This window comes from Larus michahellis, chromosome 24 (genome assembly GCF_964199755.1).
Source record: "Larus michahellis chromosome 24, bLarMic1.1, whole genome shotgun sequence".
Lineage (NCBI taxonomy): Eukaryota > Metazoa > Chordata > Aves > Charadriiformes > Laridae > Larus > Larus michahellis.
This window is the reverse complement of record NC_133919.1, coordinates 2,833,489-2,859,403: the sequence shown is the minus strand read 5'-3', so window position 1 is coordinate 2,859,403 and position 25,915 is coordinate 2,833,489. Positions and strand designations below refer to the sequence as shown.

Below are 25,915 nucleotides of genomic sequence, written 5' to 3'. Positions count from 1 at the left end.
TGGGGGCGTTCACAGGACACCAACGGGCGTAATACTGACGGGAGGAGGTGGGGGCGCGGGGGGGGGGGGGCAGTGCTCCCCCCAGTCCCGAGGCCCTTTGCTGGCTTTCGTCCGGCCGCTGCCGGCCCCAGCAACAGTTACCGCATGATCCGTTTCGCTTTGATTTTTTTTTTTTTTCACCAGGGGGTTGTTGGGTTTGTGTTGTTTTGTTTTTTTCCTGCTTCCGCTGCTTGAGTTTCTTTCGTTGTTTGTTTTGTTTTGTTTTTTTTTTTTTCCTTGTTTCATTTCGTTGAAGAGTCTTGGCAAAAAGCAGCCCCGGGAAGATGCTGAGACTCGGCTTCCTTTTTACCGTCGAGGACCGAGACCTCGTCCCCGGGGACGAAGCTCAGGCCCGGGCCGGGCACGGAGACGTTGCGGGAGAGGGCGGCCACGGCCATCACATGATGCCGTTGGTGAGGTACTGGAAGCCGTCGTAGAGCTTGGTGGTGATGGAGCGCATGCTGCCGTCCACCATCTGCTCGATCAGCAGCTGCAGCTGCTCCTCCGTCATGTTCATGTGGAACCGCTCCTTCAGGTTGCGGATGGTGGAGGAGCCGTGGAAGCAGGGGAGCTGCGACCCTGCGGGGAGGGAGGAGCGGGGTCTGGCGCGGGGACACTGGGGCCAGCGCAGCCCCCAGGGGCCGGGTGGGCTCCGGCCAGCGCGGCCCGTCCCGTGTCGCTGCCTCTGAGGCCGGTTTGTGGCGCGGGGAGTCACAACCCGCTGCCACCGAGGACGCTGGCGCCTGTTCCCGCACTGAGGGAATGGCAACCCCCATCCCTCTGGGTGTGTTTTAGGCTCCCCTGGGACCCTCTCCTGCTCCGAGACTCCTCCAGGCGAACCCCACGCGTTTCCCTTCACACGCCGGGGGTCACCGAGCCATTCCTGAGCCTCTCCGCAGCCCGGCCCCTCCCGCGCCGTGGCCCCTCTTACCTTGCTGCATGATCTCCACGATCTGCACGACTTTATCCATGTGCTTCCGCGCAGCGATGAGACCCTGCAGCATCAGCATCTTGTAGTAGTTGAACATGTCCCCGTCCAGGCCGCCCATCACCTGGAAGGGAGAGGCTGGTGGGTGCAGGGCAGCGGCTGGAGAAACTTGAGGACAACCTGAGCAGGGGGACCGTCAACTGGAAGGGGCACGACGGGATTTTGCCAGGGGTGGGGGGACGGATGGGGGGGAATTTCACTTCTCCGAGTGAAGCCACGCGGCAAACAGCGCTTTCAGCTCCTCGGCTGGCTCTCGGGAGCAGCTCGGCTGCGGAGCTGGCTAAGAACTGCTGGGGGTTTGCCGAGGTTTGACTGTGCCACCCCACGCCGCGAGACCACCCCTCAGCCCTCGCCGTCACGGCCCCCCCCGCGCGCTTACGTCCACAAATTCCGTGGTGAGTTTGAAGGCAGACGTCTCAAAGCCAAGATTCCTGGGGGAACTGGAGAGGATGAACCCGAAATCGATGTGGATTATGTGTCCATCCGCATCCAGCAAGATGTTGCCGTTGTGCCTGTGCGGGAGAGGGAAAACCTTCCATTAAACTTCGCAAGCGCGTGCACGGCCCCCGGGAGCAGCAGCACTCGCGGCTCCCAGAATTTCCCTGCTGTATCCAGGGACAAAACGACGAATCCCGGTAGAAGACAGGGCAGTACGGCGCGGGGACTCGCCTGTCCTTGACCTGCAGGAGGTAGCACACCAGGCAGTAACCGGCACAGCTCTGCACGAAATTCCTCTGGGCCGTCAGGAAGGATTCGGTGTTGTAATTGCCATGTTCTTGCAGGAAATAATCCAGCAGCGAAAGCAGGGATTGCTTCTTGATTTGGTGGATGGACACAGCATTCACGACTGGCTCAATCATGCCGCTGTCGGCGGAGATGACGAGGATTTTGTATGGCTTGATCCAGAGTGGGACACGCTCCTGTTCCCAGATGGACTGTGGGAGAGAGCGAGAAAATCCCTCAGGATCCCGGGCGGCCCCAGGCAGCCGCGGCCCCCGCGGGCAGCCCCGCTCCCGTCTCACCTGCAGCTGCTTGAGGACCTGGAAGGCGAGTAGCTCCTGCCGGAGGTCGTCCCCGCACTTGACGATGACGGAGAGGAGGCGCCAGGAGGGCAGGTGGCCGTAGGGGGACCCTTCCCGGATCCTCCTGCAGGGAACGGGCAAGGATGGGAGCGCGAGGAAAGGGAGGGTGGGCAGCGAGTCAGCCCCAGAGGTCTGACATCGGGGGCTCGGGGCAGGGAAAGCCTCCGGGAATACTCAGTTGGGACTGCGGCAGCACGAGCTCCGGGGCCCAGGACTGCAAGAACTGCACACCGAGCCCCCCCCCTCCCCAAACTACGGGGCAAATCCCACCCGAGCCAAAAACCGTCTCCGAGAAGAGCAGAAGGGAATGAACTCTCCCTGAATCCCCCAGCCCTTCCATCAGTATAACGCGGCCCAGACTGCCCCCCCAGGTTTCTGGAGCCCAGAGGGCTCTCCCGCTTGCTCCAGTTGGAATTTGAGGGTTGGCCATAAATGAACGTGAATGAGTTTATTTCGGGACAGGCCAAACTCTTCTGATGTAAAAGATGCCTATAAATACCTGGCAAAGCCCCTCAAAGCCTAACGCAAGAGCGGCAAATTCTCCCTCCTCCGGCGCACCCACGGCTCGCTGCCCTCTGCCCCGGCCCCGCGTCAACGCACCCACCCTGGGGACCAGCAGGGCCTAAAGTCGAGGCCACGGTTATCGACTGGGTGAATCACGGAGCCGCCTCCTTGGATTTCCGGGACGGACAAAGTCCCTGCAGCGCCGAGACCAACCCAGCACACGTGCCCCTTCCAGCCCTACCTGACTTTCTCCTGCCAGGGCTCCTTCAGGGCGACGGCGGAGGGGTCCTCGGGGTCCCTCTTGAAGGAGGTGGGGGTGTGCGCCAGCTGCTCCGAGAGCCGCCGCCTGCAAGACACAGAGCCCTTGAGCAGCGAAACCCGTTGGTGAGGGAGAAAAGCAGCACCACCGCGCGCACCCAGAGCCGCTTCGATCCAAAGCACTTCACAAAACTCATGGATTCCCCCCCAAAACCTGGGTCACAGCCGCCGCTTTGCCGGCAGGAAAAGACGCCAGCGGGCGAGCAGGGGAGGCTGCACCAGCCCCGAGCGTCTCTTACACCGCCCAGAGTTCGCACGGCCCCTCCTTAACCCGTGCAGATGTTTTTTTTTTTGCCGGGAATCTGGCAATTTCGTGCCCTGCCCTTACTCCATCCGAACTCAGAACCCGCCCCAGGGCCGCCGGTGCCCGGGCTGCTCGCGCCACGCCGGCCTCACCTGATGTCTCCAGCAGCGATGAACACGGGCTCCCGGCTCTCCTGGCTGGTGATGCTGTCCACAGAGAACTGGGAGATGTTGTCACAGCTGTTGGTGTGAATCTCCGGCAGCTGGGAGGGGAAAGGTGCGAGAGGTGGGATGTAGCGGCTGCTGGAACGCAATTCCCACTTGTTTTCGTTTTTTTTTTACCCCAGGCAGGAGCTGGGATGGCACTGCCACCTGGGAGGGCCTTCCCTTCCCGCGCCGCTGCTGCGCCGGATCCCGGCAGCACCTCGCAGGGCCAGCACGGGACGAACCCTCCTGGCATCCCCCCCCATGCCCCCCGGCCTCACCTCCACCTGCAGCTCCACGATGTCGTCCACGGACCAAGCCTCGTCGTCGTTGTCGTAGTTGGGGACGGTGGTGAAGCTGCTGGTCCTCTGCTCGTGCGTGATCCCGCACTCGGGCAGGTTCTCGGCCGAGCGCGTGCTCCGGATGCGGTTCTCGGGGATCCGAGCGGGCACATTCGCTGTGTCGAAATTGTCACATTCAAGTACTTCGACGTAGATTAAATAGGGAGCCTGGGGGAAGCGAAGCGCAGCGTTAGCAGGGCACGGCCGCTGGAGCGCCAGGCAGCGACAGCACCTTTTTGGCGTCTGGTTTTTGGGGCAAAGCCGTGCTGTTCGGTAGATGTGGAAAAGCCCCCGGGGCAGGGCTGGACCTCCCAGAGACGCCTGCAGCCCACGGTTACCCTCAGGGGTATTTCTCCCTCCCCCAGCTGCCTGCACAGACCTCTCTCCCCGTCGCTCCCAGCCCTGGCAGTGACAGCGCAGCCCTCGGGACGCGGGAGATTTCCCTGAGCCCAGGCGCGAAGCGTTTCTTTCGCTCCGTGCCCAAGCACAGGCCGCGCCGAGGATAAAATAATCTGCCTTTCGAGGGCAAAACCCTCCTCCGGCCGCTCGTACCTTGTCCTTGGAGTTGAGGACGACTGCCTGGGTGTGGGGCACCCGCACTACGTGATGGTCGAAGCCGGCCGTCGGCAGCCAGGCGCGCGCCGGCAGCTTGTGGTTCAGCAGCGACAGCTCGGAAATGAGCCGCTGGGTCTTCTGCTCTTTGGTGGGCAAGGTGGCCAGGCGCTTCCCGATGGCGATCAGGGATTTGATGAATTCCCTCTCGGGGGCAAGTCTGACAGGCTAAAGAGGGCGGGGGGAGAGCGTTACAAAGGCAGCAGGTCGATGAGACGCCGGCGGTTTTGCCATCGGGCTCCGCAGTCTAAAAGCACCCGGGTAAACTCCAGATAAAGAGGCTCTTCCCATCCCACCCTCTTCCCCGCTCTCGGATGACGCTCCCGTCACCGGAGAGCCGGGTTCATCATCCGGGAGCAGAGCAGGGTGGGATATCAAAGCACTTTTTCCCCCTCCCTGTCCAGAATTCCTCCTCCCCAAGACTCCGGAGCCGCCATCCCCACCCAAACACCCGGATCCCTAAGACTCCGGAGCCGCCATCCCTACCTGAACCCTCGGATCCCTGAGACTCCGGAGCCACCATCCCCACCCAAAACCCTGGATCCCCAAGACTCCGGAGCCGCCATCCCTACCCGAACCCTCGGATCCCTGAGACTCCGGATCCACCATCCCCACCCAAACCCTCGGATCCCTGAGACTCCGGAGCCCCCATCCCCACCCAAAACCCTGGATCCCTGAGACTCCGGAGCCCCCATCCCCACCCAAACCCTCGGATCCCCGGCTCCCCAGCGGCCAGGAGCCCGCAGCCAGCAGAGGGAGCGCGAATCGGCCTCATCCCCCAGCTCAGCGCCGGGTTTTTTTTCTTGTCTCCTCACCCCGAAGCCTCTCGATCGTGGCTCATTCCAACCATTTGGCAAAGATCAAACTGCGATTCAGGAAGCCCCTTGGACCCGGGAGCCCCCCAGCACCCCCACGGCTTAAGCCGAGCTCTCTGCTTGACTTTTTCAAGCTTTCAAATCACAACAACAAACGATTACGGCTGATTTCTGTCATTTCAGATGCAGAATTAAACTTGCAAAGTGTTCACTGGACAATCATGCTGGAAATGCACATGCAAAAAGCTACGGAGCGTGAGAAGAGGAAGCAAAGGAAAACGTTGGAGAGCCGGGAACGGCCGCACAGCAAAATAAAGGGATGGTAAAAAAGAGGAGAAGGATCGGTCTGGTGGTTCCCTTTTAGGAAAGGGCAGGTGGGAAATCGTTTGTATCTGTAGTCCACGTCAAAAATCCTTCCAAAAACCCTTCCTGGCCTTTCCTCCACCCCCGCAGAGGCGTCCTCGGGCCCGGAGGCAGCTTTTTCCACCGCACCGCAGCCAGCGACATCGCTTCCGCCTACCCGGCGGAGGATATTTAAATAAACCCCTGCCCCAGCTGATGCTCCGAGGGGCTGAAAGCGCCTGGTCCCGGCTGGACCCTGCCCTGCCTCGGCTCCTGCCACCCCCTGCCCCAAGGCTGCCTCGACCCCCGGGAGCGTTTCCCTCGACTGCGTTTCCTCCCATTTCTGCGAAAACCGTTTTAACGCTATTCAAAGGATGCTCCGCTCCTCCCGGCGCCTCTCCCACCGGACCCCGGGGGCTGCCACGTCCCGGCTCCTCCAAGGGCCTTCTGGTCTCTGGGGGGACGTGGGTTTCCAGGTCCGGCACGCAGTTGGCATCGTCGCTCAAACAGCCCCGTGTCCCCGCCGAGGTCCCTCTGCGTTACTTGGCAGAATAATTTAATTTAAGAGTCGCCGGGTGGGAATTCAGGACATGCCCAGGTGAGGAGGTGCCCACGAGCAGGAGCAGACCGCGAGCCAAGTCCTCCCGGCTCAGCCCTGCGTTGATCTCTCGCAAGCACAGGCAGTTTTTAAACCCCTTTTTCTCCAGGGATCCCAAACCATCTCCTGCGGCACCTTCTCCCGGCTTTGCAGCCAACGGAGCGAAGCCGTGCCGACCCCGGGAGCGCCCCTTCGCCTCCGTGACCCGTCTGCATCGCCGATGTTCATGCTCCGCTTGAAAACCTTCAGGTCTCGGCTCCTCCGGCCAGAAACACGCGGCCGGGAAACGTCCTCCCCATCCCATCCCGCTCCAAAGGCATCTCGCCGAGTGCCGCTCCGGGAAGTTTCGCATCCTGTTATGGAGAAGCGGCTTTGGAAAACGGCATCAGCTGAAGCGGGGCCGTCCCTGGCCCGAGCCATCGCAGGAAACGCCGTCTCCAGCCCGCCCGGAGAGCTGCAGAAAGCCCGTCCCGCCGACGCCGGGCTGCGGAGAGCTGCCTTTGCCCTGGCTCATTAACATCACGGTCCTGAAGCCAAGCGAAGAGAGGACGGGAGATGCTCTTCCCTCCTCCGACCACCCGACGGCTCCTGCTGTTGCTCTGATCCAACATAAATATTTACTTTCTACCGTTTACTTTCTACTACGGCAAAACATTTCACTGGCAGCGCTTGGAAGGAACAATATTCCCCGCTCTTAAATTCGGCAGGGCTTTTGTGTTTGTGTTTTGCTAAGACACGCTCCAGGAGCGTCCTTCTTCCCAAACCGCTTCCCAGCGCCGGGCAGGGACGACGACACGGATCCGGTCCTGGCTACAGGACGGGCAGAGGAGGGAGAGCCAGTGTCGGAGCGGTGCCGGAGGTGTCACACCGTGGCAAGGCCGGTCCGGTTCCCCCAGCCATCCCGCCCGGGTGGGTTCGTCGGGGTGGTTTCGCCTGGGCGAGGTTTAAGCATCTCCAAAAACCAGGAGGGTTAATTTGGGACCCTTCCCAGCCTCCAAGCGGGATGTTTTCCGGCTGCCAAAGCGTTTTCTGCTCTTCTACCGACCTCTACCCCGAGGTCCCACCTCTCCTCGGCTCAAACCAGCACATTTTGTCGTTTCGGAGCATTTATACAGCAAAACCCCGTTCCTGCTGCCCACGGTCCCGCGCTCCCCGGGGAGCGAGACCCCCCCCCGGTCTATGGGAGCTGGGAAGCACCCAGTGGGGCAGAGCTGCTGCCCGGCCCCTTCGGCTTCGCTGCCAGCCGCCATGGTTTCGGCATCGGCGCTGGCAGCCGGGACCTGGCAGGATTTCTAAATGCCGTGATCGTTCGGCTCCAGCCTGTAGCGGGTTTATGAATTTGGCACAAATGGTTCCAAAGAGCCCCAGCTGCTGCCATCACCATCTGCCGTGGAAAAACCACAAGCGGAGCCAGGGGGAAAAGGTCTCCAGGGGAGAGGAACGGGGCGCTGACCCACGGAGATGGGTGGCACGGTCCCGGTGGAGGGGATGGCGGCAACAGCCATCACCGCAGCCGGAGGACGGCGAGGAGGCTCCTGCGATGCCCTGGGACCGAGGAACCTGCAAGCGTCCCGCTGACGCCGAGCCTCAAAAAGCCACCGGAGGAGGAGACGTCGCTGCTTTTCCTTGGCCGGGAGGAGCAGGAGGGGCGGGGGGAAAAAATATAAAGCAACTTACGTAAATTTGGGCGGTAAATTGGGACTCAGAGCCCGGTGTCCTACCTCCCACCCAACCGCCAGCACCCACGGCTGCCCGAGCATCCCGCCGTCCCTTGCACCTCTCAAAAACCGTGGAGTTGGAGGAGATTTATAACAAATAGAAGGTTATTTAGCCTGCGCCAGGGGGTGCTCAGGGGTAAAACCCTTGTGCCTGTAAGCGACCGCAGCGCCAATGCTCCTGCCCGCGCCGTGCGGGGCGTAAAAAGTGTGAAAATCTTCCCTCGGCAGGCACAGAAGGACGAGAGCTGGGTATACGGGACAAATAATTCTTTTTAAAGGCTAAAAAAAGGCTGGAGTTCACCGCCCAAACCCCGGCCCAGAGGGATGGGGCTCCGCAAGGCGCCGCTGCCCCCGGGTAAGTGGTTTTGATCATGGACTACACATTCAACGCGTGGAAGCCCACTGGGAATCCCAGACGGAGAACACGCACCCGCCGTCAGGAAAACGACACAGATGAGGAAGATGCTATTGATTTGAAAAAACAAAAAAACAAAAAAACCAAAAAAAACCCAAAACGTAATGAAAAAGGCTCATTTTGAAAGAAAAGTGCTCTATAAGGGAAACGCTGGGTTTTGATTGAAAGACCAAAATTTAACACACAGAAAGGTGGGGGGGAGAAGAAATAATGATTCGTGGAAAAAAGCAAATTAAATCCCATCTTGGCAAAGGACTTTTAAGTAAAATTCAAGGAAACAGCATTTCCTCTTTCATCTGCGGACGCCGCCACGCCAAGGTCAGCGACTGCTCGGACCGAAATGGGCAGCAGCATCAGCCCCGTCCCCCCCCCGGCCTCCGCCGTTCGGTGGCGGCACGAGGGTTTCTCTGGGGGGAGTGGGGGGGGAAGGCGGGGGGTAAAATGAGTGGGGGGTAAAATGAGTACCCAGGGCCCCCCCCCCCCGCCCTCCAGCCCTTTGGGGCTTTCTGCTTTATTTTAGCCAAACCGGTGCAAGCGAATTTGCCCCAAACTCCGTTTCCGCCGGACAAGCGGGAAAGGTTCAATCGAAGCCGGCACCGCCGCGAGCCCGGCTGCGGTGGCACCAGGCAGCCAGTGCGCGCGCGGTGCCGGGGAGCCGGGGGGGTGACGCCGGTTTTGTCCCCCTCGGCGAGGGCTCAAGCGGTGACAGACACCGGGGGCGGGGGGGGGGACGGACACGGCTGGGGAGCAGAGGTGCTCGCGGCGCGCGGCCATGGCCGGGGTTTTGGTGGCAGAGAGGAAATGCTGCTGTGGCGGGGAAGGCAGGCAGCCCGGGCGCAGGAACGAAACGGGCCACTTACGGGAGAGAATGACTTATCGAGACTTTCCGTACTCGAGGAGAGCTCCTGGGAAACGGAGGAAAGGGGGTTTGTTGGCAGTTTTGGGTGGTGGTGTTTGTTTGAAAGGAGAGAGAGGAAGGAGGGAGAGGGGGAGAAAAAGCAATAGTTTAGCTCCAGGTTCACAACCATCACTTTTCATTTAATTCTTTTTTTTTTTTTTTTTTTTTTTTTCTCTTCCCCCCCCACCCCATCATAATTTCGCCGCCTTTTACTCTTGGAGAGGAAGCGCCATCCAAACCTGCACGTGGTGCTTCCAGAGTAACGCGACAACAACTTCCCGGATCTAAACCGGAGCCGCCTCCGGCCGAGGCCGCTCGTGGTGGAACCAAAGCAGGAGCAGGACTGGCGGCCCAATCGGCAGATCCTACGCTGAACACCCGTAAAACCCCCACGGATTTTCCCCGTTTACATCCTTTAAAATATTCTTTACCCCAGGAGCGTAACTCAGGTTTCGGCTCTGACTTTCTCGGCTCGGAGCAGCGGCAGAGACGGGAGCTGGTGGGGCAGGCAGGGATGCTCGTGCCGGTATCTGCCCCGACACCGGCCCCTCTCCATCGACAAAACCGCGTGATTTTTCTCCCCTGGACTCTAATTCCGCCTCTTAATTTCGACAGATAAAATTAACCACCCCCCCCACCCCCGGAAACTGTCCTAAAAGTTAAAAAAAAAAAGAAAGGACCCCAACGATTAAACTATTTTCAAGTCGACGAGAGAGTTTTCACCAGCGGAAGGGTTACTTTACGGAGCGGCATCCCGGCGCAGCCCAGCAAAGCCTTGGTACCGCGAGCACAAGCCCTCGGCCACGTTCCCCACCGTCGCCCAAAGCCACCCGCCCCCCCCTCCCGCCTCCTCCCTAAACCAGCGCTTTCCATCTCCACCCCAACCGCCCACCACCTCAGGAGCCCACACGGCCACTATTTTCACGCCGAAAAGAGAGAAAATAAAAAAAATAAAAAAAATAAAAAAAACCAAACCAAAACGGAGCTTCGCGCCCTTGAGACCGGTGCGTGTAATTGGTTTTAAAATCCACTTCCCAAAAAGAAACAAACAGGTCTGGGTTTAGTGCGTTAATTACAGGGATACGCTAATTCCACCAGGCTTAGTCTCACCCTAAGAAATAACAGTCTTTAAATTAATCGCTTCCGCGTGACCACATAAAAACCCAAACAGCGCCGAGACCCCGTAAGGCTCACCGAGAACAAAAAAAAACCCAAAAAAACCCTATCTGGAGCCCCGAAGATGCTCCGGGCTCACGTTGCTGCTTCCTTCCCGGGCATCAGACTCATTCCTGCGTCTTAAATCAAGATATTTAGGGACCAGTTTCCCCCTGTTTTGTTGTAAATAAGAAAAAAAAAATAAAAAAAAAAAATCTCTGACCAGGAGATCAACAGCGGGAGGCGGCTGCAGGATGGTGCCGTCGGGAGGTAAGCGGAAAAGCTTTTAAAAAGCGGGGCTTTGGGAAGCACCGTCCCACAGAAAATGAGCCAGAGCCGGGGGCACGGCGAGTTCCTCCAGCACAAAACCTGGATCCGGAGAACAGGAATAACGAACTTGGAGTGGGAATTAATTTTTTTTTTTTTTTTTTTTGCTTAGCATCTGACCTTCCGGCATAATCTCAGCAGTTCCGGACGTGTTCGGAGCCGGTTCCTCCCCACGCGCCTGCGCTTCCAGCAACGCCGTTTCCCCCGGCGGCTCCTCTCCCCGGCTCCGCAGGGGCAGGGAAAACCCGGGCAGAGCTTGGCCTGAACCCACCAGCTTCTCCCAAGGGACAAGGCTGCAGGAGGGCCCAAGGGCTCCGGTATTCCCTATTCCCCCCATCCAGCGCAGCGCGGCTCTGCCCGGGGATGCAGCGGGGCAGCCGGACCCGCCGGCCACTCAAGGAAGGACATTTTTGAGGCCTCTATTCGATATTTGACGATTTCCCCAGCGAGGTTCAGGTAGTTTTACGGCAGCCAGCCAGCAAAGCGTAACAAAAAAGCGCTCCAGGGAACACAGCTCGTGGGGCAAGACCTGGCCAAGCTTGGCTTCCTCCTACATCCCCCAAACCTTCCTCCCCTGCAACAGCTCCAGCCGCCACGACGCTTCCCACGTCCCCTCGCCGGGGGCTGCTTCGGCCCCGGGGGACGCTGGCCGGCGTCACCAAGGGGCACAAACCTCCGCAAAGCAGCCGATTCGGCAAAACGTAAAGAAGCTCAGCACGTTCCCGGCTTCTCCCCTCCGCGGCGTTTGCTCGACGCTTCCAAAAGCGCCTGCTGGAGGAGATGAGGATCCCGCGAGACTCGCTTCCCCGGGAAAGCAGGCTGGAAGGAGCGGGGAAACGAGCACAGCCGAAGGGCGCCGGCAGCGCGGCTCCTCTCCCTCGCAAACTCGCCACGCGGATGAGCCCTTTCCCAAGCATGGGCGAGTTTCCAGATCTGTCGCTCGGGAAACAAGAAACCTTGAACGTTTAATCCCCTGGGCTCAGGCGAAAGGCAGGTGCAAAGGGGTGTTTACGGTCAGTCGTGGCTGTCGCCGGATCTCTCCCCTCTATCCATCGCGCCGCTCGGGACAGGGCTCATCCGCAGCCTCCGTCTCCGCAGGGTTCGCTTTGGGGTTTACAAGGCTAAAACTCTTGGCCTTTCTTAAGACGTAGGAGCGTTCAGCACGAGTTCCTACCCTGGTGAACGCACCCTGTCGCACCGATAAAAATAACTTCATCTCTCTTTGTAAAGCCCCACCAGCGCTTTCGCTTCCACAAATCCTTCGCAGGAGGACTTCCCTACCTGCGACAAAACTAAAACGGATGTTACGGACGGTGGCGTTTTGTATCTTAAAAAAAAATAAAAAAATAAAATTTAAAATCAAGACGGCTCTTGGGAGCCAAACGCCTCACCAACACTGCCCGTATTATGGGGAAAGGGAGGTATTTTTAGCTAAAAGACACGAAAACGGGATGCCCGGAGGAGCGAGAGGTTGCAGCCCGAGTGACTGCTCTCCCCGTGGCCATGCAGAAGCCCGGCAGGCAGGGGGACGCCCCGCCGCGTCCAAAGGGACAAGAAGGAAAAGATGCAAAACCTCCCAACTCGGACCCGTCCCTGGGACCTGGCAGCCGTTTGCCACGCCGGCATCGAGCTCGCCGGTAGCCACGCCGCTCTTATGGCGGCGGGGAAACGAGCTCTGCCCGAAAAAGCGCCTATTGCCAGCGCTGCTGGAGGTGCAGTTCCAGAGGTTAAAGGCCAACAATGCTCCTCCACACCCCGAAGGGCAAAGGCAGGGCAAGGACGGGGGCTAAAAAGCGAAAGACCGGGGTCAGACGCGTCGGGCAACCTTGAATCAAAAGCACTTTTCAGATCCAGGTGCTCCGATAAGCGAATCCGTGCAAGAAACGCGGACGTAAACAGATTTGCATATAAACCTGCACTGCCGTTTCTCAAGATAAACGCTGATGCTGCTGTTAAAAAAAAAAAAAAAAAGAAAATAACCCCCCCGGCGTGGGCAGCGCGCTCGCGTCGCGTGAAAGCTTTGCTCTTCCTCCACCACCCACCCACGCGCCACGGCCCCGCGTTAACAGCGAGGCGCTGGCATTTGAGAAGCTGCCGTTTGCAGCGCTCCCTCCCCGGCAGCCAGCCTAGATTCTTAACTGATTATTCAATTAGCAGGTTTCTAATTAATTTTTTTTTTTTTTTCCTCTCTCCTCCTCCTTTCCACTTGACTAGTGGAACCAGTTCAGCCAAACATTTCTGTTCGCACGGAGACACCGGTCTGCCCGGCTCTCTCCACCACCGGCCCAGCTCCGAGCAGGCGCTGGGTTCAGGCGCGCAGCTAAAGCGAGCCGTTCCCTTTTAGAAATCACTGGGTTTAATCCAGTTGGTATTAAAAAAAAAAAAAAAAAAAAAAAAAAGGACGTAAAAAGCTGTTTTTCCCCTCCCTGCTCAGCATATTTTGAACCTTGATCTTAGCTCGTGAATGGATCTGAGGGATGAACCACTCTCCAGGCAGTCAGCGGGATTTATTCTTCCCACCTCCGAGGCTCCGGGAGTTAGAAAACGCCGGTGGGAGGCAGAGCGGGGCCCAGGGAGCATCCTCCCTGTTTCACCTGGCTGCGGGCTCTCAGCTATAAACTTCGGCGCATCTGCCCTAAGATTAAAATTACTTCAAACCCCAGGACTCGCCATCGCGGTCCCGGATCTCTCAGCCCCGTCTCGCTGTGCCCTGCCACGCTGGCAGGGCCGCCGGGGTCACCCCGCGGAGCAGGAGCGGAGATAAGGGTTGCGTACGGGTGACTGGTGCGCCCCGGGGAGCCAAAGGGCTCGCAACCAGCCTCCGCTTTAACCCGGAGTTTTGGGGAGGGGGGGTGTGGGTTTCACCTTTGAAACGTCTTTTCCAAAAGCAACGAAGAGCCAGCCCTAGGAGAAAGGCGAAGCGGGGGCGGCAGCGCATCCCGGGCGCCTTCACCCCCCCAAAAACGCCGATTCAGACAGACCCTGGGGGTGCTCGTCCGCCCCTGGAGGGGTGGGGAGACCGGAGCGGGGAGCGGATAACCGAGGCGCCGCGGCAGGAGCGGGGGCAGAGGCGTTGGCAGGCTGCGGAGGCAGCACGACCTGTTTGTGCAGCAAAAGCCCGGCGCTGGCGAGGGCTCGCTGCGCCGACACAGCAGCTCCCGCCGCGCTCGCGGAGGAGGCGGCACTAAAAAACAAAAAACAACACACACACACACCCCCCCACACACACACCCTCCCCAAAGCCAGCGAGGCTCGAGGTTTGTAGAGCTCGGTGAAATGACGGGGATCAGACAGCACCACGACTCTCCCTGCCCCGAGTTCAGTCCCTCCTGGCCCCAGCAGGTATCTCTGGAAGGTTCTGGTTGCTCGGCCCAGCCACGAAGGGTTTTACTGAGGTTGAAGCAGCGGTTCTGCCCCGGGGGGAGGTTTTGCTGCCAGGTCGCTGCCTGCAGCCCCGCCAAAACCCCGGGGAGCCGGCCACCGTGTCCCCGCCATGGCCGGCGTCCACCCCACCGAGGTTTCACCAGCCACCCGGCCCAACTCCACCGGGTTCCTGCCCAGCGCGACCGACCCAACGGCACGGGCAGGACCCGCTCCTGCCGCAGACAGCGAGGGTCTCGTCTTGGAAATTAACGTCAACAGATGAAAAAAAAGAAGTTAAAACATCCCCATCGTGCAAGCGCCGGGACGGCAACGTGCCCCCACGTCTACAGCACGGGATCCTGGCCGCGGTCTCCCGGCATCCCAGTGGAGCACGCAGCCAAAGCCACCCAACCGCCCCATCCCAGACCATCTCCGACGGACGCTCCCCGGTGGCTCCCCCCTGGCCTCCAGCACCAGCCTCAGGTTACAGCCGGATCCTCCCCTCCTGGTCTCATGTTGCTCAGGTGGAAAATTCAATGCCGAGCATTTAATCCACCCTTTGTCTGTAAATAAATCGGAGAACGGGACACACCTGGACTCCGGCAAAATACAACCACCACCCTGGAAAACCAGGGCTGGAGGAAAGGCTGAGGCCATCCACCCCGAACCGGAGCAACGCAAGGCGACAGGAGTCTCCAGCTGGCGGCTTTTCCTTTGCGTGCTTTTGTATTAATTGAAAAGTAATAAATGCAAAATAAATTTACACCATTAGAACCGTATCGCGGAATTACGTTACGGACGCGTAAGCCGGTGAGGAATAAAACCCCACAGTGCGAACGGCGCTTGAAATAACCCCCCCCTGCCTCCGGCCCGTTCTTACGGCGGTTACGCAGCGTGAAGTGACAAGTGGAACGTAAAGCCCCCAGCGGGAAGAATTATTCTCTAGAAAAAAAGTGCCAGGCGACCGCGGGGGAAAGGACGGATTCACCCCAGGGCTGACTCCGGACTTTGCTAAGAGCCGTCCCCCACCACGCTCTAAAACCTTTTTTTTTTTTTCCCCCCTCCCTTAAGCAGCATTAATACCTGCTTTGGGTCTGACTCAGCTAATCCGGGAACGGCAGGTACCCGCGGCCCTGGCAGCGAAGGACAGAGGCACCTTTAAGAGCCTAGAAACAGGGAGGACCTGGCACCGCGCTCCAAGAGGAAGATGTGGAGCAACGGGCAGAGGTCCAGAGGAGAAATAAAACCCCAGAGGTCTAGAACAGGCGACCTACAGGAAACGTAGAAGAGGCCAAAATTGTTCAGTGGAGAGAAGATTGATGGGAGCTGGGAAAATAACCCCCGTATTGTTCAGTGGAGAGAGGAGCGATGGGAAAATAAACCCAACTGGACCACCTCCTCGGTAGAGCCAAAAAGCGGCTTTGGGACTTGGTGGCGAAGGGGAGACGAAGCCCGGACGTGGGAAACCCCTCACCGGGACCAAGCCTGGCTGGAAGCCCTGCGGCGGTGCCTCCGGCGCCGGCAGAGATCGCAGGACACTTCCACAAGAGTCTTTCAGGGACGGACAGGACAGACCTGTCCTTCTCCGTACCCCTCCTTTCCCTGCACCTCTTCCTCCAGCCCTGTCCCCTACGGCTTCTATTTCACACCTACGCCCACCTGCAAAGGCACCAGCCCAATGCTTCAGCTTCTCCTCCCTACAGCTCTTCCAGAGTCCGTTTCTCCCGCTCTTCCAACAGCCTCCGGTCACGGGTTGGGAACGGCCACCTTCTCCGCGAAGCCCGTTCTCCATCCTCTGCTCCCCTTGGGAAGAGCCGCCCAGGCAGGCACGGCAAGACCAGACACCGCAGGCAGCGCTCCGTAAGGAGATTCAGGTGTCGCAGCCTCCCTTAATCCGGACCAACAACTTCTTGGTTTTACGTTCCAGTTTTGCAATTTTTCGCAAAGAGAGAAACAGGAGTCTCTCGGGAGGCGCGGCAGAAGCGGGCTCCCGACCCACGGCTCCACGGCGAGGACGTTGGCGGCAGAGACACAGGAGCATAAGGGGAAAACAGAACTCCCAGACGAGCACGCATCGGATTTTATTGCCCTAAAATCTCTGGTTTAAGAAAGTTTGGGGAGCAACCTATGGGCTGGTCCCAACACAACACAATTCAGACATCCGCGGGTCTCCTGGACCGAGCAACTTGTGGATTAAAGTATCTTAAAATAGTGAATTCTGGAATTTGCTGGAATTTATGCCGGACCTGCCCGGCCCCGCCATCACCTGGCCGGCTCCGGGGATCGCCGGTTTCAAATAGGAGGCCGTAACGTTCAGCACTTAAAATAACACCAGGCCAGGAAGGTGGCTGGGGCTGTTCGGAAGCCAGGAAAGTTCTTACGGCACCTCAAGTATCCCTACTGCCGTGTGCCGTTTAAACGGCTCGCCCCGCCTCCGGATCAAAACACGTTTCCAACATTGCCAAGAGAAACTCCTCGCCACGCTGCCTTCATCCATCATTTATGCAAAGCTTGGGTTTCCATTATTCAAGCGGCTGCAGCCGGCGCGAGTAGGACAGACCTCGGCGCGTCCTGCTCTCCATCAGCCGGCTGTTTTCCGACGGGCAGCGACATGAAAGATTCATTTACCCACCGGCAAACGCTGCGACCCCGGCTCCCAGCTGGGATTTTGCCCAAGAACCGCAGGGAGCGGGACAGGGTGGTTTTAACCTGAAACCAGCCCGGACGGCGGCCGCTTCACGCCTCCAAAACCTCCTTCAAACCCTTACCCAAAGGAGCCTTCCCCGCGCCCGGCAGACACCACGTGGCCCCTTCCAACGATTTATAAACCAGCGCGAAGCTGAGGGAAAGGGGGAATCTTGGGCAAGGCAGGAAAGCCAAGAAATACTCCACCGTTATGAAAACAGTCACAAGACGTTGAATGTCTAGACAGAGCCGCGGGGAAGTCAGTTCTCGGGGTCTCGTCCACGTGGGGAGGACCCACAGAAGGAGCTGCGCGGAGGACGGCGGCTCTGAACGGCTGCCGAACCGCCTCCCCCCGGGACCAGACCTTCGGCACCGCGGTTTTACGAGCCGTTTCCCAGCCTGGTGAAGCACCTCCCTGGGGGAGCGTTTCAACTTCTCCAGGCAGGGCAGGGGAAGAGGTTTGGTTGGCTCAGAAAAATCGGCATTCAGCACCAGCTCACCTCCCCCGTCCTCCTCATCTCAGCCCCGCGTTTCTCACCACCTCACTTTTTAGCTCACGCTAAAAACCACCAGCCCTTCAAAACAAAACAAAATAAAAAAAAAAAGTTCCCTGTTTCTCCCCGCCTTTTCCCTCCAGGCCCCGCTGCCGAGGATGCTGCTCATCCTTTCGCTCCAAAAGTCTCTGTGTCAGCAGACGTGTGAAATGAATAATCCGCATTTTCTCCGGGAGAAACGCTCGCTCTCCAGCGAGCGCGCGCCGAGTCTCGCGGCCCGCGCCGACACAGGAGCTCGGCGCCAAAGCAACTTTGTGCCGATAACTTTTCGACGCTTCAAAATAAACGCCACAAAACCCACCGGAGCTACTGGGGTTTGGAAAACGTGCAACACGCGTATGCCCGAGTTTACCTGTTTAATCGTCGTTTGCTTTGGCGTTAAACCACGTTAGCGCCCAACCCTGCAAACTGGAAGCGTCTCCTCCGCGCAGCCCGGCCCCTCCGGCAGGGAAAGCCTGGCTTTCCACCGCCTTGGAGCCGCGAAAACCAGCCAGAAATCCAAGGCTGAGCCAGGCACAGGGCAGCGGTGGCGGCCAAACCCCACGACTGCAGCTCTCGGCCCTGCGGCCAGAAGGGCTTGTGCCGGAAGGGCTGGTTTTGGCCAGGGCACGGGGACGGCAGAGCCGATGGGTTTATCTGCTCTCCTCCTGCTCCCGGCCGCCCAGCGCCCATCCTGCCTGCGAATGAACCTCAGCGTTGCTAAAGGCGAACAAGTCGGGACAAGGAGGAAATCAGATTTCCAACAGCGATCTTGATGGCTGCAGATTGCAAAACGCAGAGACCATCCCTGTTGCCCAAATCGTGTGGGAATTCAGCAGCGCAGGAAGCGGCTCCGTGCTCCTGACCCAGCGTTCTGCCTTACCTTGAAGCCGTCTAGTGCCCTCCCTTCCCCTCACACCAACAAAACTCCCCCTCTGGAGCCCCAACACCCTCGAACGTGACCCACCGGCGTGTCTCAGTTTGACACAGGACTCAAAACTTTGATTGTTGGCAGCAACTAGGACATAAAAAAAAAAACCAACCCTGCGGTTAAGGGAGGAGCTACGAGATGAGAACTGACACGGGAGCACGGCCCCGGGAGCATCCCCTCCCGGGCAGGCTGAGCCCCGGAGAGCCCCGACATTACCTCTTCCTCGCTCTCGACTTTGGGATTGCTGGCTGTGCGCTTCAGATTGCTGCTCAGGCTGATGGTAACGGTGGCGTCCGACTTGGACCTCTGGTGAGTCCTTTTGGAAGGAGACAGCCCCATATCGGGCGCCGGGCTCAGCGACGGCAGCTCCCTCTTCTTGTAAGCTGGCTTCAACTCGTCCGAGAGGATGAGTTTCCGCAGCTTGGTCCCGCGGGAGTGTCGCTGAGTGGAGATGTGCATGTCCGAGGAGTAGGCACCCAGCAGCAGGGCACACTGCAGGGAGAAGTTGATGCTCTGCCGGCAGCGGTGCACGATGTAGGGCTTGATCGCATCTCCCACGTCCTCGTCCATGTGAATGTACATATTCAGCAGCTGTGGCAGGTAGAAGTCCACGTCTTCGTTCCTAAAGCAGAACAACCTATTCCCAATGTAAGCCTGCACACCAGGTTCCTTTGAATTGTACAAGTATGAAATGGCCATGGAGATATCAAAGAGTTTGGATTCAAAGAGCCGGAGGAGCCAGGACTGCTTAGCAGAGTTATTCTTCTGCCGCTTCCGGGCGGTTTTCACAGTGTTGGCCACGGTCTCGTCCTCCTCCTGGATCTTAGAGGCCGTGCCAGGCGGATCGTCCAAGCACTTGATTTCACAGCCCTCCACGATGTCTCCGTTGGCCAAATCCACCGCGGTCCGTGGGGCGCGCTCGGCCTCGCTGCCATCGGCCGGTTTCATCAAGCTGTCGGAGGAGACGCCGTGCATCAACTTGACCTTCTCCAGGACCTCTTCGCAGGCTTTCTTCGCCACCTCGGGGTCGATGACCGCCAGCTCCCCGACACCTTCCGTGATGACGCTGAGGGACGTCCCGCCATTCCCTTGGGGCGCTGAGCCGGGCGCCTGGTCCACGCCTGTCCCTCGGGCTGGGTCTACCACGGAGTCTCCCATAGCAGTGGCGGGTCTGCGCGCTTCAAAGCTGAAAAGAAAAAACAAGACACACACACACACACAAAAAAAAGTCAGGGACAGTCTGCGGAGGAGACCCGCTTCCAGCCTGAAGGTGGGAAATCAGGAATCCGTGCTGGGATACAGCTCAAGGGACACGGAGAGCTGAGGTTTGGTGCAAACCTTTTCAAGAAGCCTTTCTCTAGAGAGGGATGCTGCCCCGAGCCAACGCAGGCAGCGCCAGCTGGCCCAGCGCAACCCCGAGCTGGTCACGTTGGGGTTTAAAGGTCTTCTCGGTGAGCTCCCGCTCGGGCTTGAGAGAGAGCTGCAAGCATCTATCAGCCATTACACACACACAAAAAAAATCTCCCTGTTACCATGACGATAAAAAAAAAAAAAAAATAAATCGAGCGAGCCAAAAAGAGGAAGAGAGGGGGGGAAAAAATAAAATATAAATAAGCAGGTTGCTTTACGCTCTCCAGCCCAAAGGCGTTCTGCACGGCTTGGGACTAGAGGGCCGCGGGCTGGGGGGAGGCAGTGGCTCCGCTTCTCGCTGGAGCAGGTGGATTTTATCCCCCGTCCCCAGGTTTTTGCTCATTTTCCCTCCCTGCGGGACGGAGGGCGACAGCGGCACAGGGTGCTTCGATGGTCAAATCCCCCGTCGGGGCCGGGCGAGCAAAGAGCCGGAGCAAGAACCGAGTTTGTTGTAAGGCGGTCCCTGTTTTCAAAGTCCAGACGCCGCTGCCCGGATTACGTACCCTCGCCAACGATTAGCACTTAATTACGTTTTAAAAAGAAGATAAACGAGGGATCGAACGCACTTCCTGGTTTCTCATCTCAATAAAAAGAGCAACGGTGCATCTCTGCGGATAACCAGCAAGAATAAAGGCGGCCGGTGCCAAGTGAAATCGTCCTCTAAAAATAAAATAAGGCACTCTATTCAATCTGCCATCATTACTGCGGCCCTGGCTGCTTCCCTTTATTGCTCGTACGCTACAACAAGACAGCTCGTGATCAGCAGAAGGGCACAATGCCTTTTACAAATGTTGAGCGCTGCAAGCAGATTGCCAATTCCCTCCTGCTTTTCACGTCCAGCACGGTGGAAAAAATTACTGTCTTTGGAAAAGAAATTCACTGAACCATTTTCTGCCTGTCTGTTCCCCCGACAGACCCCCCAGCCCCTGTTCTGCCCGCAGAGGCTGCGCCGGCGGCTTCTCGCAACGAGATATTTCCCCGTTAATTTAACGACCTGCTTATTTTTACGAGCGATTACAGCTCCCGACGCGGGAGAAAGGGGCGAGGAAACCCACGGCGTTTCTCCCTAAATATTCCAAGCTGGTAAAAACGAGGTCGGCGCATCCAGATGCGAGCGCCGCTTCCCGGAGACCTGTTTCCTCCTCTTGTTTTCGAAGCACTTTAAGCTCTAACTACGAGGTGAAAAAAGCCTGACCAAAGTTCAGCAGTCTGAACTGATATGAATGGCATCTTTCACCCCGTCCGCACGGCAGCGACACACAACGTTTTCCTCTGTGCTTGCCATTCCCTTCCCTACAAATCCCACATGCTTCAAATATTTGTGGTCATTAGATCCTAAAGACCCTGCGAGCTGAAGGAAGTTGGTTTTCCTTCTTAGTGAGCCCAGCCTTGCCCCACGAAACGCCCAGACGATCTAGTTTCTAAATTAACACCGTGCCGGCAAAAAAGAGATCCGTCGGCGTAACCCGGCAAGGCGGGATTTGAAGAGGAACGGAGCGGAGCCGGGTCCGAGGAAGAGCAGCCCAGAGCTTTGCTCGTGCAATTCCGGGGTCCTTCAAATGTTCGCATCAAGACAACCGGGACAACAAACTGATGAAAAATAAAAAAAAAAAAAAAAGTGAGCGGTGGCATCTGCCGGAGCCCCAAAGGCGGCTCCGCGGCCCCGCGGCGGGTGCGGAAGTCCCTGCACAGAAGTACCACGGAGGGCTCTGCCGGCCCCGACTGGTTTATCCCATGCAGGGAAACGCTTTCGACATCCTCCTCGCCGGGTTGTAGAGGGAGGAAAAGCGCGAAGGATCCCGTTAAACCTCCCTCCCCGCAAACCCGGGGCTGGCGGGAGAAACCTGGTGCAGCGGGACAGCACAGGCTGTCATCCTGGACGTTGAACCTCCTACTCACGCAAGGTATCCCGATGACTCCGAGGTGCCCGCGACGCAGTCACCGCCAGCCCCAAGTCCCCGATGCCGTGGCCGCCGTCCCCTGGCCGGGCAGGCCCGGAGGGACCCACGCCCCGGCTCCGCAGCGGCGAGGAGCCGGCCAGAGCTCGCGGCCGCTGAGTGGGTTAAACTTGGATTAAGGAACTGCGCAAGATAAATCCACCCACGGGCCTGCGGGGTTACCTCCGCACCGCAGGCACGGCTTGGAAATCCATGCGTTGCTGTTTTGTTATTATTATTTCGCTCTTCGGCCGCCCCCTCCCCAGACACTTACACAGACGCCTTCTTCGGTGCCATCCCGGCAACGGGGCCGTTCGGAGCCCACCGAGGACACGTCTCCCCTCCTGGTGCTCCCTAAGAATCCCAGCGAGGGAATTCACTCCCCGCCTCCTGCACCTCTCCGCATTTTTCCGTGATTCACATCACCGTTTGTTAAACGTATCACAACGTACTATTTACCTCCGGAGGCTCAGCCTAACTCCCCTATTCCAAATCGCTGGTCTCAACAGGGATAAAAACCCCATCAGCTGCACACAATGAAGCAATCCAGTCTGGAAAACAGGCCGAGCTGAATTCATGTGGTTCATCCTCCACCCACAGCCATAACGGGCCAAGTTTCTCTCTGGTGGAACAGCCCTGAAGTCGGTGATTAAATATGAAATAAAGGGAAGTCCCTATTAGCACAGAAACTACCGACGGAGCAGCCGCCTGTCGGTGCAGCAATCCCAGAGCACCGATCCTTCGGGGGGGACAAAAGCAGAGGGAGATCTACGGGAACAGAGCCGTGGCTTTACAGGAAAAAAAAAAAAAAAAAAAAGAAGAAAAGTCTTGCTCCTGCCTGACTTGAATAAGAAATATTAGCCCTGGCAACCAACCAGGAGGACAGGATGAAGCCTCACCAAGACATCTGGTCTCTATTACACTGCATTACTTTTTGTTTTGCTCAGCACTGACGGCCTTCGACATCTTGCCGTGCCTTCGGGAAGGCCACAGGAGTTGGGATGGGGGCAGAAAACATCACGGCGGCGCTGGGGGGGGGCCGGAGGAGGACGGACAGTCAGTGCCCCTCGCTACGCTCAGGGGAGAGTCCCCACTCCTCGGAGCGTCCCTCCGGACCCGCCGCAAACAGAGCGACTCAATGCGACTCCTCAGGTGACAGCTTAAAGGTTGGGGAAACTGAGGCACGAAGGGACCGCGACTGACTGTCCCCGAGGACAGACTCTGCCCATCAACCTCCCCCGCTGCACAAGGGCTGCTTTGGGGCCGTTCTCCAACAGAGCAGCAGCATCTCGCTGCGGAACAAACAGCGGAGGGAAAGCAAATAAGTGGATTTGCAGGAAAAAAGGCAAAGGGGAAGCCCTGAGCCAGGGACCACGCGATCGCTGGTGCCACAGACAGACAGGACGGGCTCCTCCGTCCAGCGCAGCCGCCCCCCGCCAGGACGCAGCGGCCTTCGAGAGCCTTTCCCTCCCAAGCGCGGCTCCGCTCAGCTGAACCGGTGCCTCAAACCAGTACGTCAAAGCCCCGACGCACCGGACCAGCCATTTCCTTAATGAAACAGCAGGTTACGAGCAACGCTCTGCTGGAAGAAACAGCCCCAGCAACAGCAAGAAACGCAGCAGGAGACCGACAAACTGCTCAACTCATTAAAGAACGGCTCCCAACGCTCCTCGGCCTCTCGATTCTTTAAGGGAGATGCCACTAACTCCCTGCTCCGAATGTCCAGCCACAGCAAATTATTTATAATTTGTCTCTGTGGCATCTTTCCTAGGAAGTCACTCCGTCTCCCCCGCTGCGGAGCGACGGTCCCCGGGCCGCGGAGGGGACGGAGGCGCAAGGACAGAGGGAAAGCCCCCGAACCGCGCCGCCAGCGCTTCCTTCTTTCCCTCCTCCCCTGTGAATGACACAGCCCCACGGGAAGGCGTTGAATCCAGTGATTTACTTATAAATTAACTTCGCCATTAAAAAAAAATAAATATATATATATATAATTGTGGGAGCGCTAAACGCTTTCTCACCTCTGAGAGAGGCTGGGAAGTGCCCCAGCCCTTTGGAAAAGGCGGGTTTTGCAGCAACAGGCGGCGGCGCCTCGGCGAGGAAGCCCTTCGCAAGCCCACTCCACGCATACCACAGCGGCGGCTCATCCACTCCTTACTCACACAAACACATCCAACCTTTTGTCCTCTTCCCTCGCACCCCTCCGCCCCTGGCGAGCGGTTAATTACCATCCCTGAGCCAGCGAGGACAAACCCTGCCATCACAGCGACCTGTCTCCGAGCTCACCAAACCCTTGAGCGAGCCGCTCTGGCACGGCCACCCATGGGAAGTTTCCTCCTCCCAGTGATCACAAGGCACTTTGCGCCTGAACGTTCCCACACTCGTTTATATATGTAAATTCACTATTTCGAGCCGCTCTCGTTACCCACAGCCACGTCCGAGTTCTTTTCTCTAAAGCGTGGCCTGAAATAAGCCGTCTGGATGGGACTTAAAATGGAAGGAGAAAAGGCAAGGAGCTCACATCCCCGGCTCGGGCTCCGAGAGCGGCTCTTGCGCTGCCCATCCAAGCACAGACCCTGAGCTACGTGATGACAAATCAGCTGTGATTTAAGGAGCACACGACCCTGGCACAGACTGAAATCCCATTCGGATTTCCAAGGAAGAAGTCGGTGACTATTACCTCCGCCGGGGAGAGGCTGCAGGTTGAGCCGCGGGCTCTGCAGGAGCAGACAGACCCCTCGGCATTCGCAGGAGTCGAGGGAGGCCTCCGACACGGCCACCAGTTCGCGCGGAGAGCGACAAAGTCCCCAAGGGGAGCTCAAAAACCTCGGTGGCACTGAAAAGCCTCTGCTCTCCCAGCCGGCGCTGCGAGCAGGACGGCAGCAGCGCTTGGGCCAAAGACCTGGAAACCAGCGTTTCCACCCGGTTACTTCCCCACGCTGCTTCTCAAAGTTTCACGACGGGTCAAAGCAGGGGACAGCAAAGGGAGTGATTAAATATTATTATTATTTATTGCGCCTGAAGTCACTATCAACTTGAAGCAGAAGTTTCGGGGAGGGGGGGGGGGGAAGGAAAGCATCGACGAATTATCAACCCACGGCCAAGGCACGGATCTGGACGAGCCGCTGCTCCCCAGCCCAACGCGTTACGCAACATCTCCACTCTTTAAGTAGATATTTTAGGCAATTACAAAGCGCGAGGGGCACCAGATGGCTCCGGGGGGGGGTGGGGGGGGTGGGCTGGCAAAGCCTCGTCAGAAATGACAGTCTGACGGCGCGGAGAAAATCAGCTGAAAAAGCCTCCGAACGGGTCCCCGAGACTCTCCTCCAACCGGCCCACGCCACCAGCCCGGCGGCATCCCGGAGGGGGGGGATACGCTCCGGGGCCGGCCCCGAAGGCGGGGAGGTTGGTGCAGGGGGATGCGGGGATTCGCCGGGGGGGAGGGAGGGGGGGGGGGTCGCCCGCGTCCCCCGAAGGCCGAGGCGGAGCAGCGGTACCTGGTGCGATCCCATCCCGCGCCGCCGCCTCTCCGCTCCGGGGTGCCGACGCACGGGGCAGCGCAAGCGGCTCATCCTGGGGGGCAGCGGCTCCGCGGGGCTCCGGGGACGATCGGCTGGAAGGGAAAGGCGCGGGGGGGGGGGGGGGGGGAAGGAAAAAAAAAAAAAAAAAAAAAGAGGAAAAGAGGAAAAGATGAATTTCCTGCGCGACGAGGCGCGCTCGGCCCGCAAAGCCCCGGCCGCCGGTGCTGGCGAGCCTGGGGGAGGTGGCGGAGGCCCCGGCCACCCCCGGCGGCCCGGCCCGGCTCCCCGGGAAGGGGCACAGGCCGGGGCGGGTGAGTGACCTCCCGGGGCAGCCGCAAAACAGACCCCAGAGACCTCCCTTCCCTTCCCGGGGCGCCGGTGCCGCCGCGGCCCGCACCGGGGCGGGGGCCCAGAGGAGGCGGCGGGGGCCCGGGGAGGGCGGCGGGGGGCGCGTTGCCTCGCGGAGGAGAAGGGGCGGTTCCCGGTGCCGGTGCGGCGCTCACCTGCGCGGTGCCGGCGCCGGGTGAGAGCGGAGCGGGGCGGGGCGGGCCGGGGCGGCGGAGCGGGGCGGCGGGGGTGGCGCAGGCCCCGGCGGCCCGGGCTGCCCGCGGCGCCGCCTGACGGGGCTGAGGGGCCGCGCCGCCCGCGAGCGCCCCCTGCCGGCCCGGCGGCACGCGCGCGGGGAGGGGGGCGTGGCCTGAGGATGGGGGAGTGACGCGAGCGACGATGGGGGCGTGGCCTGGCGGAGGGGGCGTGGTCTGATGGGGCGTGGCGGGGGCGGCGCGCCCGCGGGTTTGGCCGAAAAACGTCGTTTTTTTTCCCTCGAAAAGCGGCTCCGTCGTCACCGCCCGCCCGGAGCGCGGATCCCTGCGCCCCCCGCAGGGGAAGCTGAGGCAGCGCCCCGTGCCCACAAATCCTCCGCCACGGCCGGAGACCCCC

The 25,915-nt window shown here is 59.1% G+C and overlaps 1 protein-coding gene across 4 annotated transcripts; it reads right to left on the bottom strand.

Moving 5' to 3' along the window:
- Nucleotides 1-251: 251 nt before the first annotated feature.
- PI4KB (phosphatidylinositol 4-kinase beta) lies at nt 252-25,618 on the bottom strand. Of its 4 annotated transcripts, XM_074566572.1 has the most exons (13): nt 25,480-25,618; nt 24,953-25,068; nt 18,328-19,297; nt 9,080-9,124; nt 4,272-4,499; nt 3,660-3,887; nt 3,328-3,437; nt 2,855-2,959; nt 2,050-2,173; nt 1,697-1,962; nt 1,407-1,539; nt 971-1,091; nt 252-618 (listed from the first exon to the last, which is right to left on the bottom strand). In XM_074566572.1, the coding sequence occupies exons 3-13, from the start codon at nt 19,267-19,269 to the stop codon at nt 437-439; spliced, it is 2,484 nt and encodes an 827-aa protein (XP_074422673.1). In that variant the 5' UTR covers nt 19,270-19,297; nt 24,953-25,068; nt 25,480-25,618; the 3' UTR covers nt 252-436. The 4 variants fall into 4 exon arrangements, with proteins under 4 accessions (XP_074422673.1, XP_074422674.1, XP_074422671.1 ...); XM_074566573.1 differs by lacking the exon at nt 9,080-9,124; XM_074566570.1 differs by lacking the exons at nt 24,953-25,068; nt 25,480-25,618 and adding an exon at nt 21,733-22,006.
- Between the last annotated feature and the right edge of the window lie 297 nt (nt 25,619-25,915).